At 39.4% G+C, this 20,168-nt stretch overlaps 1 protein-coding gene across 1 annotated transcript in view; it reads left to right on the forward strand.

Moving 5' to 3' along the window:
• LOC108757582 (T-box transcription factor TBX20) overlaps positions 1–20,168 on the forward strand; it is a 55,076-nt gene that overhangs the window by 34,465 nt on the left and 443 nt on the right. The window contains 3 exon segments of the mRNA XM_018502043.1: positions 1,578–1,742; positions 19,525–19,601; positions 20,005–20,164. Of these exon segments, the coding sequence (XP_018357545.1) occupies positions 1,578–1,742; positions 19,525–19,601; positions 20,005–20,164 (402 nt within the window).

A 20,168-nucleotide genomic window follows, 5' to 3' on the forward strand; every position in this document is an offset into this window, starting at 1 on the left:
CGGATGACTGACGTAAATAGGAACTCCGATCGGGGCAGCGCTTCTTCACGGTACTCATTTTGTATTCAGGGTATTACACGCTGCCAGACGCGAGCAAAGTGATTCTTTTGAACGGTAACGGGGAGCGCGCCCGGCCCGAGATGCTCCTAATTCATACGCTTTTTCTTCCCGCACGGCCGATCCTCGCCGTTGTTGTTAATGCTATTGCACGCCCTCGGCTTCGTCGCCGATTCAAATCCCGGAACGACCAAAGTCAACGCAACGTGAAACTCGATGTAATCTCGCCGTCTTCGTCATCGGGAAAAGATGAGCCGTCAGCGATTTCAGAATACCTAATGGTTACCCTTCGAAATAAGGGCTGGATGAAAATGCGAAGCATAAAGAAACGCGTGAAACTGTTTGACGATATTCATCCGAGTCGAATCGTTCGGTTAGTTCGTTACGGCTTTAATTGGACGAAATCGGACACCTGCGATTTTTACGTCGAGAGATCTCCCGATTACACAATGTTATTTTCATTCGTCTCTTTGAATTATAACACGACTTGAGAAGGAATAGCCGTCTAAATTTTGCGTCGCGAAAACGATAATTTATAAGTAATAGTAAAAAACGTAGCATGTTCGAAAATTGAAGAACATCATAAATGGCTGACATATTTATGGCATTATGAACTTAACATTATACGAGATCAGATATACAGTGTTAAATTCATTATGTCAAATTATATCCAATTTGAGTTATCTTTAATCATTTCTGTAGGCGCCATTACTTCTCTATTGAATGTTGTTAATTTAACTAAAATATGTAGTTCAATTAAGATAAACTAAAATAAACAATCACAGAAATGAGTTGATTAGATATAGTTGGTTTTTTAACTACATGTTCGTATTAAAATAATACATTTCGATGCACTTGGAAATTAAATAACAAAACATTAATTTAAAGAATTTATTTAAATTTGATTTTTTAATATTTAACAATGCAAGAGCGTTTTAAATTATACAAGTAATTATTAAAGTTCCATCCGAGGAAATATTTATTTGGAAAATCAACCGTTTATTTACAAATGTTTTATTTGGTTGATTTTAAAGGAATGTGAGGAATTGACTCAGTTAATTCCTCCTACATTGTTAGGTATCAAAGGAACAATGGTAATTCAATCACTTCATTTAAATAATATTTTATTATTTTTAATTTCCATGTGTATCAAAATATAAATCAATTCATTTCTGTTGTAAAATTGTTTAGTTTCAAAGTAAACAATATCCATGCATTTAATAAATAATTTTTAGTTAAAATTTAATACATTTTTTTAGTTAATTGTCTAATTCCTTTGTCTTAATTAAATTAATTATATATGGAATAGGAACAACCTATAAGAATGATTAAAAATAACTTAAATTGAATATAATTTGACATTGTGACTTTAACAATGTATCTCTCTATAGACATAATGATATTCTTTTTAAATGCAAATGTAATCTCCATTGTAAAATCACTCATACATCAACATTTCATTTTCTTGTATGACTTTACACTATCCGTCGAGTTTACAGTTAGTTTGGTTTAATTTGCAGCTGGTGCTGAATTCCATGCACAAGTACCAACCGAGGATCCACCTGGTGAAGCGACCAGACTCGGGCACGACGAAGCCGATCATGGACCTCGAGAAGGAGCCGCACAAGACCTTCATATTCCCGGAGGCCATATTCACCGCTGTCACCGCCTATCAGAATCAGCTCGTAAGTTTCACTTTGTTTCTCGCTACCGTTGTGCACTTCTGCCTTTCTTTTTGCCCGTTCGCTCTCTTTCTCGCGCCCCGCACGCTTCGTCTTTTCTTAGCACGGCCCGTAACGTCTGTCCGATCGTTCGGTCGCCTCCGGTCCTCCGCGTCTCACCACGTCTCGGCCGCACGGGACTGGTTCCTCCATTTCGCCTGCCGCGGCTCTCTTTCATCCTCGATAATCGTTTCTGTCGAGAACGAGCGACCGTGCAAAGACACTGGCGTAACACCTCGCGGATACGTCAACGTTAACGAGTGCTGTGGATATGCTACTCTAGCGTATCGAGAGTGCCGTGAATACGCTATTTACTTATTGAGAGAATCATTCGTTTCTTTCTTATTTTGTGTATTAAAAATATTACATGGAATATTTTATAATTTTTATTATCTTTTTTTGTAATCTGCACGGAACAAAAAATAATATTGTATCAACAGCATTATTTTAATTGAAAATTTTGTTAATTCAATAACACTATTAATGATACAAATACGTCATGCTCTTGTTTTAATAAAATTTTATTTGTCTTTTAATATACTGTTGTTTTAATAAGATTATTTTCAATTAAAATAATACTGTTGATACAACATCATTTTTTTCAGTGTGTATATTACGTACTTAATATTTTCCCGTTGTGATTTAACCCTTTGATAATGATTTTCTATTTTAAAACTTATATAAAAATGTATTTTCCAACTCAAAAAGGGTTTTTCAAAAGTAATAAATCGAAAAATATTACAAAAATAACATTTAATCTTGTTAAGAATATATTCTTTTTACTAATAATGAATTTGATTAATCCAAAACTTTTTGTCAAATTGAAAAACAGTTTTTCTAATTTTGTAAGAATCTTACAATTTTTTTAGTCACGTCACTTTTAAAGTAAGAGAGCGATATTCTCTCGAAATTTATTAAGTAGTAGGTGACACAGAACAAGTTAGCAAATGTATATACTAGGAACGCGATACTCCTTAAATAGTCGTCATTGTTAGAGCGCATGCAACTACCAAAAAGCACACTTGCAACAGTCGAAACGATCGTAAGGAAAACACCGCGTGTGCCAGTGGTAGTCTCGACCTCTCGGCGAGCCGTCTTCCGTGTCCAAGTTCAGATTCCGTGTTCAGCGCACGAGAACGACGGGGCATTATCGTATTTCACGATAGTCATTTAAAGCCGACCGCGGCGTCATGTGTGGTCCAGGTCAGCGTCGTTCGCATTCCATGAGCGTCGCGGCGCGTCTCGTTCCGCCGCTGCCACCGCCATCGCCGCCGCGCCGTCGAGCAGGCTCAGTTTCGTCGTCCCCTCTGTGCCGCAACGGCGGCTGGAATTTCGGACCCCGACGTAGGTAAGATCTATGATCCTCAGAGGCGACAACGGACAACTATCTGGCATCGTTTCCGATGCTTATCCCAGTCCCGTTTAATCGATCTCTCTTCTTGTTGCCGCGAGAAGCAACACGGCGGTCGTGGATCCCCTTGAGGGATGACATGCTTTTCTTTTCAGAGGGAGAACGCATAGCTTGAGTTCGATTCAGGCGAAATTCTTCGCTTTAATTCTTGAAGAGCGATTTGTGACAAATAATTGCGAAGAATAATTCTATGTTGCGATCTGATACTCGTTTCTGTTTCAAAAACAAAAATGTTAAAAAGATATGTTGTAAAAAGATTGCCTTTCTGTTTTACGTAAATAATTTCTCTCTCTTTTGTGTTTTATTTAAATTAGTTATTTCATGCGTGTAACATTTATTTGGAATTTCAAATATTGTATACTTTTTATTATTTTTTCCTATTAAGGAAATATTACGAAGAGTACCTTGGATGCTTTTCGGATAGATAATTTTAACATACACAAAATGTATGTGATGGTAATCTTTAATTAGAATTGTAGGAAACAGTGCGATCCGCCAAATCTAGCGTGACTTGATATAATTAAGTGTCTCGTGCAAGTATATATCGGGTATCCTTCGATCATTATCCGTGTTGTCCGACCATTGCGAAACGCTTCGCCTAGACCGTCGTTTTTGACGAAGCTTTTGACGAAGACAGCACGCTTCGTCTGCCGATGCAGACGAAAACCGACGGCGTCGGTGACTCTAACGGGTGGTCCCAGGAACCCTCGACGACTACGACGACGACGACGACGACGACGAGGGCAACGCGGCTGTTGATGATGATGATGAGGTGCGAAGAGACGCCCCGGCAATTACCTCGGGCCAGTTTCTCTTCCACGGCGTCCTCTCTTTTGTGCCTCTCGCTTTCTACGTCCTCTCGTCTCGTCATTATCGTTCTTTGCGGTTTCCTCGTCGCCTCCGAACTTCTTCCGTCCGTCCGTGTGTCGCCGTTTCTTTTCTCTCTTTACTTCGCATCTTCCTGAAGAGTCGAATGTCGTCGACCGATCGTCATCTCGATCGTCGAGGTTTCTTCAAGATGATAGCCAGCACGTTCTTTCATGCCAATTCGTGCTGAGCGGAAATCATGGCCTGCAGAGAGAAGTTTCATGCAACTTGTTATAACTGTTGGCAGATTTGCCGGAGGATTTCACATTTATATAAAGTTTTTCTTTCGTGTTAGCTTTCTCTAATTTCTTGCGCTTCAATCGGCATTCTCTTCGATTCTTTACTGATTACTAATTAGCACTAATCGGTATTTGCTCCGAAATTTCTTCGACTGATCGTATTCGCAGTCCATTTTAATGGACTTTACTTTAAATTAAAATATTTTTACTTAAAATATTAATATAATTGAATGATTTTTGTAGAATAGAATTATGTAACTTAAAATTAAGTAAACTTGTGAAAAACATTTGTTATAAACAATGGCCTAGTTTCCACCGAGGGTTTAAACTGGATCAGAATGTAAGAACCAACCAACTACAGTCGAGTATTCCCCTGTTACAGTCAAACGACAGCGGAATGCTCGACTGTAGTTGGTTGGTTCTTACATTCTGATCCGGTTTAAACCCTCGGTGGAAACTAGGCCACTGTTTCTCAACATGTAGTTGAAGAAGATTTTTGGGTCTACTGGGCCCACAAATACAAATTAGAGTTAGTAATCTGTGTTAGAAAAATTGTAGAGAAAAGATAGGAGAATACGACAAATTAGCGAGAAGTCCTTGAATTTTCCTGACACATCAGGATGAGCGTTCGCGAACATGGCGGCGCGTGCGAAAGTGCTGTCTCCATGGCTTTTCAACGAGTTCGAAAATAGACGGGGTAGAATGTAAAAGCGGGGTAGAGGGAGAGCAAAGGAAGCAGCGGGCGATCATCGCGAACGTCGACGGTGGGCGCCGCGGTCAAACAAGAGCAAGGAGACGGGGAAGGACAGAGGTGCATCATGGAATGCGCGTTAGTGACGTAGAAATGCAGTCGAGCGCGCGACGGCGGATGTTGCATGGTAGATGGATAGGTAGATACGACTTGTTTAGAATGTGAGACAAGCCCCCCGAGATTCGGTGAAAAAGGAGGCTACAGTTGTTGACAAGATCGGAATCGGCGATATATTAAAAAGACCGCACCGGAGAGATAGTTGATGAGCTTGCAGGGATATACGAGCAGGGATATACTGAAATAGTTGCGGGCAATAAGATAAGACAAGAATATTAATAACATTAATGGAATGCAGGTGGAAAGAATGAATGGTGCCAGCAATTCCGACGCCAACAAAATGGCCAATTTTTTTTCCCCCCCATTTCATTTACATCTGATTAACTCTCTGCGGTTGACGTCAAAATCTATAACACGGATTCTGACACTACATCTGTAAAAACCTACTTAATATATGTTGATTGAAAGGCACAATTAATTTTGGTTACCATAACCAGAAATTCTGTTTAGCCTCACAATATCATTCTGGTTGGGTCTTTTTGTTGGTTTAAACAGAACATTTTTCTCAGTGTACAAAAAGGTTGAGAGGTTCTCATGCAAAACTCAAGTTGCCATGCTCAACGCCGACAAGTCGCGGTTGGTTGCCGATGGCAAACGACCTCAGCACTTTGATACGGACTCCCCATCAGCGCTGGTACATATCCATATGTACAACCTACTGATTTTTGGTACTGAATTCTCCCCGTTCGGTATATACCGGCTCGAAAGCCATTCGTCACGGTTAGCACGTTCCTCGTCACTCGTCGTCGTCGTCATCGTCACAGTCATCGTCGGGGGTGCGCTCGTTTAGCGGGGACTGCCTTTTTTTCTCCCCGCAATACCGTGTATCGTTGCGGACGGCACTTTTTTTTGCCATTTACTTCCCTGGCAGGCCTTCGCGCTTCCCTTCTCGAGCCTTGTAACGACCTACGCGACCGACTCGATTCGTCTTTCTCGCTCGCACCACGTCATAATTCATATCCTAACTGCCACCTCTCTTCCTTCCCTCCGGCCGCCCGCTCGCCGGGGAGTTCCTCCATCCGTTCTGCCGGCTCCTTATCGCCCCCTGATGTCGCCTCCTCTCTCATAGTAGTCGTGCTCTTCGTCGTTTGCCCTCCCTCTCCTCTCTTCATCCTCCTTCCAGTCGTTGTGGACATCCATTATGCGAGCTAACGCTTCCACGGTCGGACTCCGTCGAAGACTTTGTCACTCCTTCTTCTACGATTTTTCTGGAACGCAAATGAGTTACGAAATAACTCGTTAATGATAATTTTTTAAATAAATTTAATTTTAATATATATATCTTCAATTGCAAATGCTATGCTATACAAGTTAATTAAAAATTGAAACTTGTAAAGAAGAATGCTACTAAGTTAAATTTCCCGATTTAGTTTACATTTAGAGAAAAAGTGATTGCTATTATTATAATTTAACTACAATTTGCAGACATTTTTGATATCAATATTTTTTGGTAGAATTATAAATATAATTATCGTATAATTATTATACTAACAATATAATAATAATAAATATAAAAATAGTTTCTACACTGTTGAATTCATCATGTTAAATTAAATCTAATTTAAGTTATTTTTAATCATTTCTATAGTTCGTCACTGCTCCTATAACTCAATATGGAGTTAAACAGTTTAACAGAAGAAAATGTATTAAATTTCACTCAAATTCAATTTATTATTTACTAAGTGCATACGTTAATATGGACGTTGTTTAATTTGATATTAACTACAAAAATGGATTAATTTATATTTTGATTCATATGGAAGTTAAAAATAACAAAATATTATTTCTTTTAACTTAAAGGATTTAGGCTAATGCTTCTTTAATATCTAATAGTGTAACTATAATTATCTTATGCAATTATAGCCACAAATATCAAATACTTTTCTCTCGGTGTAGAAATATCTGTGTAATTGCATTTATATTTTCTCATTCATATTAGCATTCTCGAAAAGAGTTATCTATTTTTAAGATATATTTATTAGAATTATGCTCACCGTGAATCTCATTGAGAATTTTCGACCTTTCGAATTAATTTTTCAGTATGAATTCGTCGTCGTAGTCATTTTTCTGATTGCCATTTATTATTTACAACAACGCTACCTTCACAGTACAAATTTCAATTCTTTTTGTTGCTTTATATTTATTTATCGACGACATAGTCGACGTTTTCGTGGTCGTCTATTATTCGCGGTTCGCGCACTTTGTACTTGCATGCGTTACTCTTGCCGCCCCGAGGAAGTGCCTAGCTTCTCACTTTTAGAAATTTATTTGTCAACAAAGTGGCACTCCGCTTTGTAGTATTTCTGGTCGTCGTGTTGGAAGTCCAACTTGTCGCACAGAGAGCTCGACATTTCTCGACTACATGCGATATGACGATTTATTTTCATCTATTTTGTTTTTCATTGTTATCTTTATTAAACTTAAATTTCTCTCCGACTGTTTGCAAGTCACATATTGTATTTCTTTGACGAGGAGAAGTGCCTATGTGAAGTTGATGCTCATGTCTAAAGTTGTGTTAAAGCAAACGAAAGCGGGTAATACAGTGCTGGGTCGATCACCCTGTACTTAATATGAAACTAATTAACATAATCATATAAAATTATGTTAGAAAACCAGAGAGTATCTAATAAATGATGTTTCTTTTCTTCTTTCTTTAACTGTGTTTCTCGTTTCACGGCAGAATTAAGAAGAAACGCATGCATGATGGCCGCATGCGTTTCAGTTCCGAGTACCTAATTGCGCAAAGCGAAAACGGAGACGCAGGGGATAAAGAAGAACTCCTGATAATTACGCGATTACGGATAATTATTCTGTATGTCCCAGGACGCCGTGTCCTGCGGATGCGCAAAATTGTGCTCGCAGGCACAATGCACGCCTTACTCGATATACCCGGTGACGTAATTGCGACACACGTTTAACGACGTGTTTGCGCACGCTCGTGTCCTCGTCGCAGGATGTGCGAGTGTCTCCCGCCTGCAAAATTGCAGTAAATTAGGTGCGTAAGTGCGCATTAATAGTAAATGAGCGCGGTTTGCTTTGCAATCGGCGCGATGCGGAAGTTACAGTCAAGGTTGCGGGACGTTCATCGAGCATCATCAAAATGATTCTGCGTCGTTTTGTTTTCTTCCCACATTTATGACTACAGGAATTCTCGTTAATGCAAATTTTAAAAAATGTACAAACATCAGACTTGTTATTAAAAAGATATATATTCCAATAAATATCGTTACATATAAACGTGGCTGTAAATTGTTTCGAGTTAACTGAAGAATAATTATACGATATTTGCCACGCTGAATTTGTGTTGGAATAAAATATCGTAAACATTTTGATCGAATTCATAAAAGCTCGATGTAACGACATGCCAGAAATAATCGCTCGACAGTGCTATAAATCCGTCGCTAGTCTATGTAGGGCAATGTCCAAAAATATGGGCGACTATGCCCCTTAACAATCGCCATATGTGTCGGGCAATAATTCAGACACTTGCCACCGCGTTCGAGCATTACCAAATGAGCCGAGTCGGTCGGCCAAAGAGAGAAAATGGAACACGAGAGAGGAGAATAAAAGCAGAAACAAGTAGGAGATAGAAAGGAAACAGAAGGAAGAAAGAAAGTGAGACGAGGAGTGACAAAGAACAGCAAGAAAATTTAATTTTCTGCAACTTTAGAAAGGAAAGTTTTCGCATCTATTCTATAATATATATATATATGTACGTATACCTTTGACATTTTCTAAAAATTTTTAAGATTTAAAAAAGATTCTTTTCCAATTCTCAAATTTTGTAGTAGCTGTTAGCGTAATTAGGTCTTCGGATTATTACAAGTTGAAAGTTGAATTTGTGTTCCTTGAATTCGAAACACCAAGAATATCTCTAATCTTTTTGCTGTCGAATAATCTTCGATAGTCGCAGTTATAAATTTCTTAAATTCTCGGCTCTGTTTGCATCCTCTCTGTTTCCCCTCGAGGTCGAGGAAGCGAAGATCGACATTTAAGAAAAGGAAGGAGGAAGCAGAGGAGAGGCCGAAGAGGCAGGAGGCTATGGTTTAGTGACTGCAGGCGTCGGCGTCGGCGTCGGCGAACGAAAGAAAACATAAATAATCGCGTTCAAATGAGACAGGGAGGTGAAGGAAGAAGAAGAAGAAGAAGAAGAAGAAGAAGAAGAAGAAGAAGAAGAGGAAGGGTTGGGCCTTCTTTCGGAGCCACACACAGCGGTACCATCGGTTGTATGTCTCGACCTCGTCGAACGTGATGCCCGCCTATGCGCAATACCACTCCGCCTTCTCTCGTCGCGCTCTCGGCAGCAAAGTTGAAGAGGAAGCTGACACGAGTAGCACGGAGGATCACCGCCGTGATCGCCGACATCGGTCCACAAACGCCTTTACCCTTGTAGACGACTTATCTCGCGGTCCAGTGTCTCGTCCGACGTCTCAGACGAAGACAACCTCGCGATTCAAACGTCCCTCAAAGCTACGGACGGACTATATTAGAGCGCGAAATAAATCGCGTGTGAGGATTAATTAATTCGCGTTCCAGACAAGACAACACGCGCGTTGCGTGAGCGAGGAGATTAAAACGCGCGCTTTCGCTCGTCGACGTCGACGCGACGTTAATGATCGTGTTAATATCACACTTTTCTCAAGGCACTTCGACACCGGCGGCAGCAGGCGGCGGCGGCGGCGGAAAAAAAACCGCCGTCGGGAATTAACGCTCAAGTGGCCGTGTGAATTTTCATGAGTTCGGTGTTATAACACGATATCTAGCATATACCAAAAACATCAGCTCCTGTCAGAGATAAAATGTTTCTTCCTTAGTATATGCAGGAACCTTGTGATTGTAATTTTAATGAGACCAATTGCGACCAGTATCTATAGATATTAATGTTCTTCTTTCTGAATATTACATTATGAAAAATAAAATGTTAATTTAACTTATAATCGTATAGTGGACTTTCCGAGACATGCAAAAACGTTAAAATTAACACAAACTTAATTTTAACATTTTTGCATGTCTCAGAAAGTCCACTATACGACTAGAAGTTAAAATTAACATTTTATTTTTTACAGTGTAAGTATGAAGAGATTTATAATGAAAATCTTTTCGCATATATAATGACTTCGCGGAATTATATTTAATCAAAATAACTTACTCAAATGCACATATGCTTTATTTTTCTAAATTCAAAGTGTTTAATATGTATAATTATCCAGACGTTTATAAGTATAGAAAGCATTCAATGTACAAATCAAACATTTTAAAAAGTTTCGATATATATTGTCATATATTAATCATAATCTATAATCCTTTCTTATTCCAAAAGTGACACAACTAAAAAAATTAAGTTTTCCAAAAAGGGAGAAAAATTATTTTTTAATTTGACAGAAAATTATTGATTAATTAAATAATATTGCGAAAAAAATATATTCTTAATGTTATCACACATTTTTGTAATTTTTGTTTCATGACCCTTGAAAATTCTTTTTGAGCTGTGATAAAAAATTTTCTCGATTTTTTGATAAAATTATAAGTTCACTTTTGATGATTAATAGGATAATGTTTACTTAATTCATTTATGATACATATAATAACTCGAAAATGTTTTTTAAATTATATCATTTTTTAAGTAAGGGAGTGATATTATTATACGTATATAGTATATAATAGATATTATATATAAAGCAAGAAGATAAAAAAAAAATACTTTATAAACCTTATAATTTGTCCAAACTCGGGTTGCACGTGAACGGACTTTGGGACCACCCTGTTGACGAAGGCGTCGCGTTTGGATTAAAACGTCGCCCGCGGTGTTGCGTCCGCAGCGACGTATTTATAAATCAGCCGGCGTATGATAATTTAATTTTATCGCTAGTCGTCACCATAACGGCAGAGCGGCGTTTCGGCGGCAAAGGGCGAAAAAAGGCGGTGAGATGGGCGAGCGAGCGTAGCGACGCGAGCACACAAGCGGGACTAAATAGTGCGCCAAGGCAAGAGAGCACGGGGGCCCCCTCTTCCTCAATGAGCGTGTCTCTATTAAATCTATTATTAGACACCCGGGCCTCGGGTGCGAAAGCATCCCTTTCAATTACCTACGGCTTCATTTCGCGTAGTCTCTACCGAGCGTGTACGTCTCCGCGTGAAAGGGGAACGTGCACTTCGGGTAAGCTCCCCGAAGGAGTTTCGAGGATCGCAAGAACCGAGAATATTATCCGGGGATCTAATGCGATTCAGATTGGAGGATCTGAGGATTTGAGGATACAAGGATTAGAGGAAGTCGAGAAGTTAAGGGTCTAAAATCTGAGGATGTAAATATTACAGGGCTTGAAAACTCGAGGATTCAGGCACTTCGAAATCGGTGGCGGCGGAGATCTACGTAGGGCCTAGATTTCGAAAGTTTAATCGAGGACTCAACATTTGATAATCCAGAAGCATGACAGTCCCTTAGTATAGTATCAGAAAATTCGAAAAACTACATTAGATAGCATCCAGTATATAAAATATCAAATATTCAGAATTTCAAAATAGATTCTCATAGATTATAATTTATACATATTATTTTATATATTTTACGAATGCGAGAACTTACTTTAAAAATGTAAAGGATAAGTGATAATCGCTCCCTTACTTCAAAAGTAAGACACAACTCAAAAAATTATGTCTTCCAGGAAGTTATTTTTCAACATTGACTAATCAAATAATTTAAGCGCACAAAAAGAATACATTTTTAACACGATCAAATGTCATTTTTGTAACCCTTAAAAAAACATTCTTTTTGAATTGTGTAGAATTTTTGAACCATCCTTTTTTAATTGTGACATTTTGACGATTTTTTATAAAGTTACGTTTGTTGTTTTTAATGATTGATGGCGTAATATTTATTTAATTCATTCATAGCGATAAATAAAAAATCCTGTTTTTTTTAGTTGTGAAAAAGAGCGATGTCATCATTGTGAGCAAACGTCATTACATAATACATCAGTAAATTATTACATGTGATAACAATGCTACACTTTATTCTATAGGCAAGTAGGTTTCCATGACGTTTCCATCATTTCCGTTTAAAAATCCACCATGGGTTGTCCATTATGGGTTATGATTTATCGTTGTGTAAGGCCACCGGTGCTATTAAACGCGTGCATGGTAACGCACAATGCCGGGCTCGCACAACACGCATCTTGACGCGATCGACAGGCCCATTCCCCGATAAACGGAATATTATCGTTGCGTGAAATAATGCTGACTTTATTCCGCGTTAAGCTGAAGTTTACGATGCTTATCCGCCGCGTCGCCGGTCGCCTCTCGCGCTATTAGTCTTGCAAATTTGATTACGAGCGCGCGCCGGAACAATACGCGAGGCGTTATCGAGCGGTTATTATAGACGAGAGTGTTTTAATCATTTGCGCACACGCTCCGCCAGCATTTTAATTTTAAATCGGCCTCGAACACGCACGCCTCCTCGGAATTTTCATAATAACGTATCTTACACGCGCGCAATTAACGACCTCACCTATCAAAAATCTACGACGACGCCGTGAGATCCTGGGAGCCGGGAGAAATCAACCGCTTATTATTCAATTACGTTGATCTTAATCGTCGAGCACGAAGATCAGATGCCGTAACTCAGATGGAATAAACTTGAAGTGGTGTTGAAAAATATATTGCACACGTCGTTTAAAATACAATTCTCACCTGGGAAGCGTTTCTCCGCGTATCTTTTATTAACGCAAAGTCCACGTTAATAACTCACGCTTACGTTAAGTAGCTCTTATAACTTCGTGACAGCTTACACGTACGTTAATCGTGTATCAGATAAAAGAATATCGTGAAATGACAAGATCTATTAGCTATTCGATTGCGTCTTGAAAAGAAGTTCCAAGTGCATATATTATTTACAGACTTGGAGAATACTTTAGAGCAGGCTTGTTCAATTTGAGCTCCAGAGTCAAAATGCAAAGCCATCGACGCAAAAAATTAATGTGGATAAGATTTCGGGAACTGTAAAGTGTTGATACGCATCTGAATGACGCTTATCAATACTTTACAGTCCCCGAAATCTTACATTGAATCTTTTTGCATCGATGGCTTTACGTTCTGGAACTCAAATTGGACTGCTTTAGAGTGTTCGATTTTTCTTAAGGCAAATGTAACTCAGATCTTTATTGTTCTTAGAATTTTATTTATTTGTTGCGTGAGAGGAGAAGCAGTTAATTTAGGGTTCGGCTTTTGATGTTTTCGACCGGCCGACTTTTTTCGTCTTCTCTTGTTCCCTTGCGAAGGACTTCCTGGTCCCGGGTCCAATCGGATCCGCACGCTAACTGCGAGTACGTCGGCATTGGAATATCCGGGCCCGCCTGGGTCCGCTCCGCCCATCATGTTCGCAAATTCTCTCTCAATTTTCATCGGACCTGGCGCTCTGCAGCTGGACGTAATTGGCTACTTGTCCTTCGATCGGCCGTGCCGATCTGTCCTCGCCATGCCGGGGGCCCACCGGCCGGTCGATGACGGGGTCTGACTCCGGTATCCTGCGTGCATTCCCAGAAAATTGCTTTCCGCCATGTCACGGACCTTGGAAACGCGTGAATTTCGCATTGAAGTTTTCGTCGCGTGACACGCTTTGAAAGTCAAAATCGTGGCGTTTGCAAGTATACTGGGGTGTCTCGTCGTCATTTTTTTCCATCGTCACAATGACTTCTTCCTTTGGGACGCAGGGTGCAAAAAGGATCATTTAAAAGTACGTCCGTGATGATGGTGTGACTGTCGTGGGTAACAAAGTGAGTCCGTAACTTTTATCCAGTCTTCCGAGACCCAAGACGTATCCCGTTTCTCAATTTTGAATAAAGATATTCAAATCTTAGATCGGTATTTATAATTCTTACTTTAAGACTGTCTTAAGATGCTGATATGGTTCTCTGATTGGTTCATGATATTTTAGGTCTGAACTTAAGACGATCTAAAATATAAGAACCAACTATGAACATTGGCCTTAAATAAAGATTTAGACAAATATATTCTCATGCTCCCCTTCAACAAAATGAAAAGGTGAAGACTAAGGATTTTTAAATACAACATTGCCTCAAAATTTATGAAACTTGTATCAATAAATTGTATTAGTGTTCTTCATCTGATATAATGTTATTTTTTGCCGTACGTCTCCACGCATTCGAATCGGGAACTTCTCTATTACAAGCATCGGCCACGTTCAATAGTCTTATAGTTTAATCGTCTTGTTTTCCCTAATGACTCGGCTAACGCGAAAGATCGTCCGATGTTCGCGCACTGCGTATCGCGCTCGGCACGACATACGTTCTCATGCGTGGCGGAGTGTCATCTCTCGGGATGCATCTCCCCCGAGGATTTATTCGCACGCGGCGGGCGATGCGCTCAGGCACCGAGCTCGGGGGCTACCGGGCCATGCAGAACGTCGAGCATGCAAGGCGAATTTATCACGCGGCGTACCACTCGCTGCGCGCTACACGGCCGACATCGTAAATCGGTCTGGGAAGTGGTTTAAGCGTTTGCCCGAGCCGTGTCAGCGAAATCGTATAACTTCGACGGGTCGACCGCGTTTGTCGGAGAGTCCGCCGCAGTGGCGTCGAGGCTTCAACGCCACATTGCTGGAAATTTCATCCATCAACGCGATAGAACCCCCGTCGCGGAGATTCACGCTGATCTCGACATGACCGTTTAATTTTTTAGTTTTGTTTAGAAACATAAGGTTCACGGAAAGACCGACTTTGCTGAAATATCTAAAAATTTAGCTAAATGTAAACCTGACAATGATTTTGTTAGTCCATCAAAATATTTATGTAGAAAAATTCAAGCATAATGAGTAACAAAATTTTGATATTTTAGCAGTCAATTTGAGCGTCTTAATAATTATTTTGATAGAGCAACAGAATTTATATTCAAATCTACATGTTAAATTTTTAGATATTTCAGCAAAATCATTCTTTCCGTGTTCTAATTTTACAGTAGTATTATTAAATAATCTAACATTTTTTTCTCGCTAATCAAGATTCGGAAGAATAATAAAATTTTATTCTTTATATCTAATACATAAGATAAATTTTATTCTTTAACGATTTTGGAGAGATTCAAATTTTGAAGAGATATTCAAAATCGAGAATTAGCAATTTTAAGGATGAAAGGATAGAAGTTTAACAAAATTTGCAAACGTTACACCACTGCGAACCAGCAGACCTACCGTAAAGCAAAGAGTTTGACAAGAATGTCGGTTGGCAAAACACGGTAAAGCACCGATATCAAAGACCAGAAGTTGTTCTGAACTTGCGTCCGGTATAGTCCGTCTCGCGGATCTCAAAGACCCACGCGACGGAATATCGCCGGCGACCCGCTCGTAAAGTGACGACGACGACGACGCGAATCGTCAGGCAGACCGATGACGAGAAGCGAATACAGACAGAGAGAAGGAGATGTAGATGAGAACGTAGACGGAGGTGGCGAGATGTTGTCGAGGGAGCGACGATGCTGACGACGACGACGACGACGACGACGACGACGACGGTGGTGATGGTGGTGGTCGTGGCGGACCAGATGTTTGGCTAATGATGTCAGCGGAATCGTAACTAAAACCGAGGCGGCCCCGGACTTAGCACCGGCTTAGCCTCAGCTTTGAAGGAAAGAGTCTTATTACTGGGGCCTGCACGTGCTGCTCGTGAGCGCGAAACCGTAGGGTAATTGGACCACCCACTCGACACACCAAGAGTGCCACTCTCCGCTCCCTCACTGCTTCCCTTCCTCCTTTTCTCCTCCTTCTTTTTTTGTCCTCCGTCACCGAGGACGCGAAAACGGCGGCGACCTTTCGACGAGCAGATAAACTGGAAGTCGCGCGACGACTTTCAGTCCCGACAGTCGTCGAGGCGTTTGCTCTCGTCCGTAATGTTACACGGGAAGAGATGCTAACGCATGTCCACGAGCTTATCGAGAACATTTCTTTACCACGACTCGTAAAGTTATTGCGATTGCTGGATAAATGTACGATGGGAGATTGAAAATGATAGCTGTCTCATATATGTCAATTAAAGATTACAAATGTAAATTGTTACGAGACTCGCTTATCGGAGAAGTTCTTATTAAATGTTAAAAACTGTGAAATGTATTTAAATGAAGGAATATATTGAACATTGGATTAGCTCTGAAAAAGTGTTATCTTGTGAATATTAGATTAATTTTAAAACCACCCGTTTTATTCAATATTATTAAATGATAAAATATAACTTATAAATTTTATTTCTATAACATTATTATATTTATAAAGATATACAAGTTCTTTAAACCTTGTATATTATTACTTCTTTGAAAAATAGAGTCTTAATATTTTCACAAGGAATATCTGTAGATATAATGATTTTTTGTGGCACATTAGTACCTCAAATATTTTTTAATACTTTATGTATTAAGTTAATATCGACAATTTTCCTTAAATTGGCTTATTATTGTGGAAATGGGACGCCTCGTTTGCTTCCTAGTTTTGGGACAGTGTGGATTAATTGGACCACCTACGGACAACTGGAGTTGCGACAAGCGGCTCCCTTTTCCAAATAAATACACGCGTGTTGTGCCTCATCTCGGGTAGCGGGTGGGAAGGTCTTCCGAAAGACGTTGGTACTCCAAGCAGTCGAAGCAGCAGGAGCGTGTCGTACCGTGCCGCATCTCGTCCGTGACACTCGACCCGGAAGACAAGACTGATTTATGCCTGCTGGCTCGCCGGACGGAAATTAGATGGGTTCGTGTCGAGGGATATCACTACGCTTGTTTGACATTTTTATGTGGTGCCGCCGATATTTTCTTTCGTTCAAGCACTAGCGCGCGTGGGAAGACGTTAATTAACGACATCATCTAATCACCAATTACCAAGCTCGTTTTTAAATATGACTAATACTTTTGGCGTTTTGAAAAATGTTTAGAAAATTTGATTCTTCGAAAAATTTATTAAAAAATATATTTATGAAGAATGTGTCATAAGACCGCAATGTGAATACACAATAACGAAAAAGCTTTATCGATTTGAATTGGATTTTAATGCTTAAATAATAAATTTCAGTGCAAATGCATATACAATATATACATATGTATTCAATTCTACAACTGCTAAATCATTTTCAATTTAAACTTGATCTTAATCTAGAATAATAATATCATAAATTAAACAGTCAAGTATAATTTAATAACATTAATGTTAATAAGTACCAATATTAAGTATCCTAAAAATCGTTAATAATTCGATGCTAATAAGCATCTTAAAAAGTTGCAAACAATTTATTGCGAAAAATATATTTGTCTTTTTATTAGCGTTGGTGATTAATTTGTCAAACTTTGACATTTGAACTTCAAGTTTTGAAAAGCTATGGCATTAAAATCTTTGATACTTCAAGTTTTGAAGAATCAAAGTTATATAATTATTAATTTAATAGAGCAAATAGTAACGAATATAGCTAATAATAATGAACACATTTTTATAAAAAATGATAAATTATGTAAAAGAATGATAGATCTACGTAAAAAAATATTACTGAAATTGATATATAAATTGATATAAATTTGTATTTTCTAGTTTAAAATTTAAACTAATTGATAATTAATTATCATTATTAATTAATATTATTAATTATATTAATGCAGATACAGATATTATAATAAGAAAATACATGCAAAACGTTATAATAGATAAAATACTAAGAGATTTTATGGTCTTTTGTAAAGTGAATTATCTTATTGTTATTCTTTGAAGTACATATCTGGTCACGTGCGCCTTGCGACGTAAGCTGATGCGTTTCGCGCTTAAACACGCGGAAAATTTTGTCGGTTCAACACATCTTTTTATGTTTGAAAACTTTGCAATTGTCGGAACGCAGGTATTATCCCTTGGGAATCAGGCAATGAAATCTGTCCTCAAAGATTTCGCCGAAAAGGGAGGATACTAAGCGAAGGACACCGTTTAAACGGTCAATGTCGGGAGACCTCGGAAACGGGGCCACCTGTGTATTCGTTCCATCCGTCGTGGGTGGGCCTGTAGGTAATGCGAAACACCAAACTAGGGTGTAGATCTGACTTAGGGTAGATTTCCGTAGGGGTGGCGCACACGAGCGAGAGAGGAAATGCAGCCCAACCACTTAAGAGGCTACTACAAACGTGACGATATGTAGACCAACACGTAGACAAACTTTCTCAGATTTCTTCCTGTCGACCACCGTGTTGGTCGACGGTTTTTTAAGTGCCGAGTGTGAACAAAGCGTTCTTTGCCTTCGCAGTGAGAGGTAGCTTTGCCTGTTAACGTACCAGAAAATATATTAGAATGAAAACATAAAGATCCATTATAAAGGAAATGGTTAAAATGAAAGGAGATCATTTTTTACAACTATTTACCGAAAACGAACATTATTTACTTTTTCATTATCCTTTAGACACATTTCTAAAGGAGGTCAAGGCTTTCATCTTATAGGAAAATTAATAGGTTTCTTCTTAACAATGAATTCTTTTGTGTACAATTTAAGCAATTTATCGTGTTAAAATATGCATGTAGAATATGGAATGAAAAATGGAGAGTTCTATTTAAAAAATTCAAAGTGACACTTTGCTCTTGATAAGATCACCCAAAATCAAACCAATCTTATGTCCCCCTCGAAGTTACATAACTTTTGTCTGAAACTTTTTTCAATCCCACGTCTTATTCTCGAGAAATACATTAATTAAAATAAAACATCCAGCATTTCAGAAATATGTATTGAGCTTCTCGAAACAATATTTTTCAATAAATGAAGAATTGTCCATTCTGTTGTGCTACAAAGATACTATATCGAAGGGTTAACTGTCGTATGGCATTTGAATAATATCACGGTCGCTTATTTCATTCCGATCAAAAGTAATATCTGATCTTTCAGTTTGAGTGATGAATCAGCTAGCAGCTCTACTATTCGCTAGAAAAATCTCGAAACCAGTGCATTCCCGGTTCACTCCCGTAACGCCCGCGAGGATTCACGTGTATCAGCGACGTTCCCCTATCTCTTCTCCGATCCCTCTGATTCTCCAGCTTCCTTCTCCCCCTCCTACCCTGTATAGGTAGGTCGCTTCGCCGCCTTCTTCTAATTTTACGAGCCGTTGACTCCCGATCGATGGAACGAACCGTTTCGAAACAGCCGGCCGTTTTCCGCCACGCGCCGTTGGCTGTCCGGTGACGTAATTTTCCCGAAGCGAAGCCGAGCTGTCGCGCGCCGGGTAATAAGATCGGGGAATTTGCGAGAGATCGCCGATGCTAATGCGAGTCCGGGGGCGACCGGATCTCTCCGATCGCCAATCTCCTGTCCGCCATGTACTAACCGACGGCCATTTTTCCGCCTGTTACAGATCACGAAGCTCAAGATCGACAGTAATCCGTTCGCCAAGGGCTTTCGGGATTCTTCTCGTCTCACGGACTTCGAAAGGTAAGCTCCTTGCTAACTGATGTTAAACGGCGTCGAGTTCAATAAAGTCGTCTATGACAAAAAAATTTGGAACTACATAAATCAATGTTGAGACTTCGCTTCAATTCTGTATTGATGTAGGAAAAAGATTTATCACTTTCTTTTTTTTTTTAATAATACAGTAAAAGTTATTTGCTAGCGTGTAAAATCATAAGTACAGCTACTAGCTTTAAAGGAGATCATTAATCATGATAGCGTCGAAGCCTATGACAGAGAAGATAAATTAACCGAAAATTTGAAAACGAAATGGACAGTTCATTAGTGAATTTTGCTTGTCATGGCTGACAAAAGTCTGACTCAATATCCTTTCGGAGAATTTCGCGGCTAGAAGACGGTATGCATAATGGAGCAGCTTCCCTTTTAGGGAGACGATGGAATCGATGCTGGCAGAACAGCAAACGTTGAGGTTTCCGCATCGGCTTCCCTTCGAAATGGAGCAACTCCAGACAGGCGCCGTGAACAATCTCAGTCTCGAGGAGAAAGCGTTGTGGGCTGCGCGTTCTCAGATGCTGCTGAGAGCAGCGGCGG

Source organism: Trachymyrmex cornetzi, unplaced genomic scaffold (assembly GCF_001594075.2).
Source record: "Trachymyrmex cornetzi isolate Tcor2-1 unplaced genomic scaffold, Tcor1.1 scaffold147, whole genome shotgun sequence".
Taxonomy (NCBI): Eukaryota; Metazoa; Arthropoda; class Insecta; order Hymenoptera; family Formicidae; genus Trachymyrmex; species Trachymyrmex cornetzi.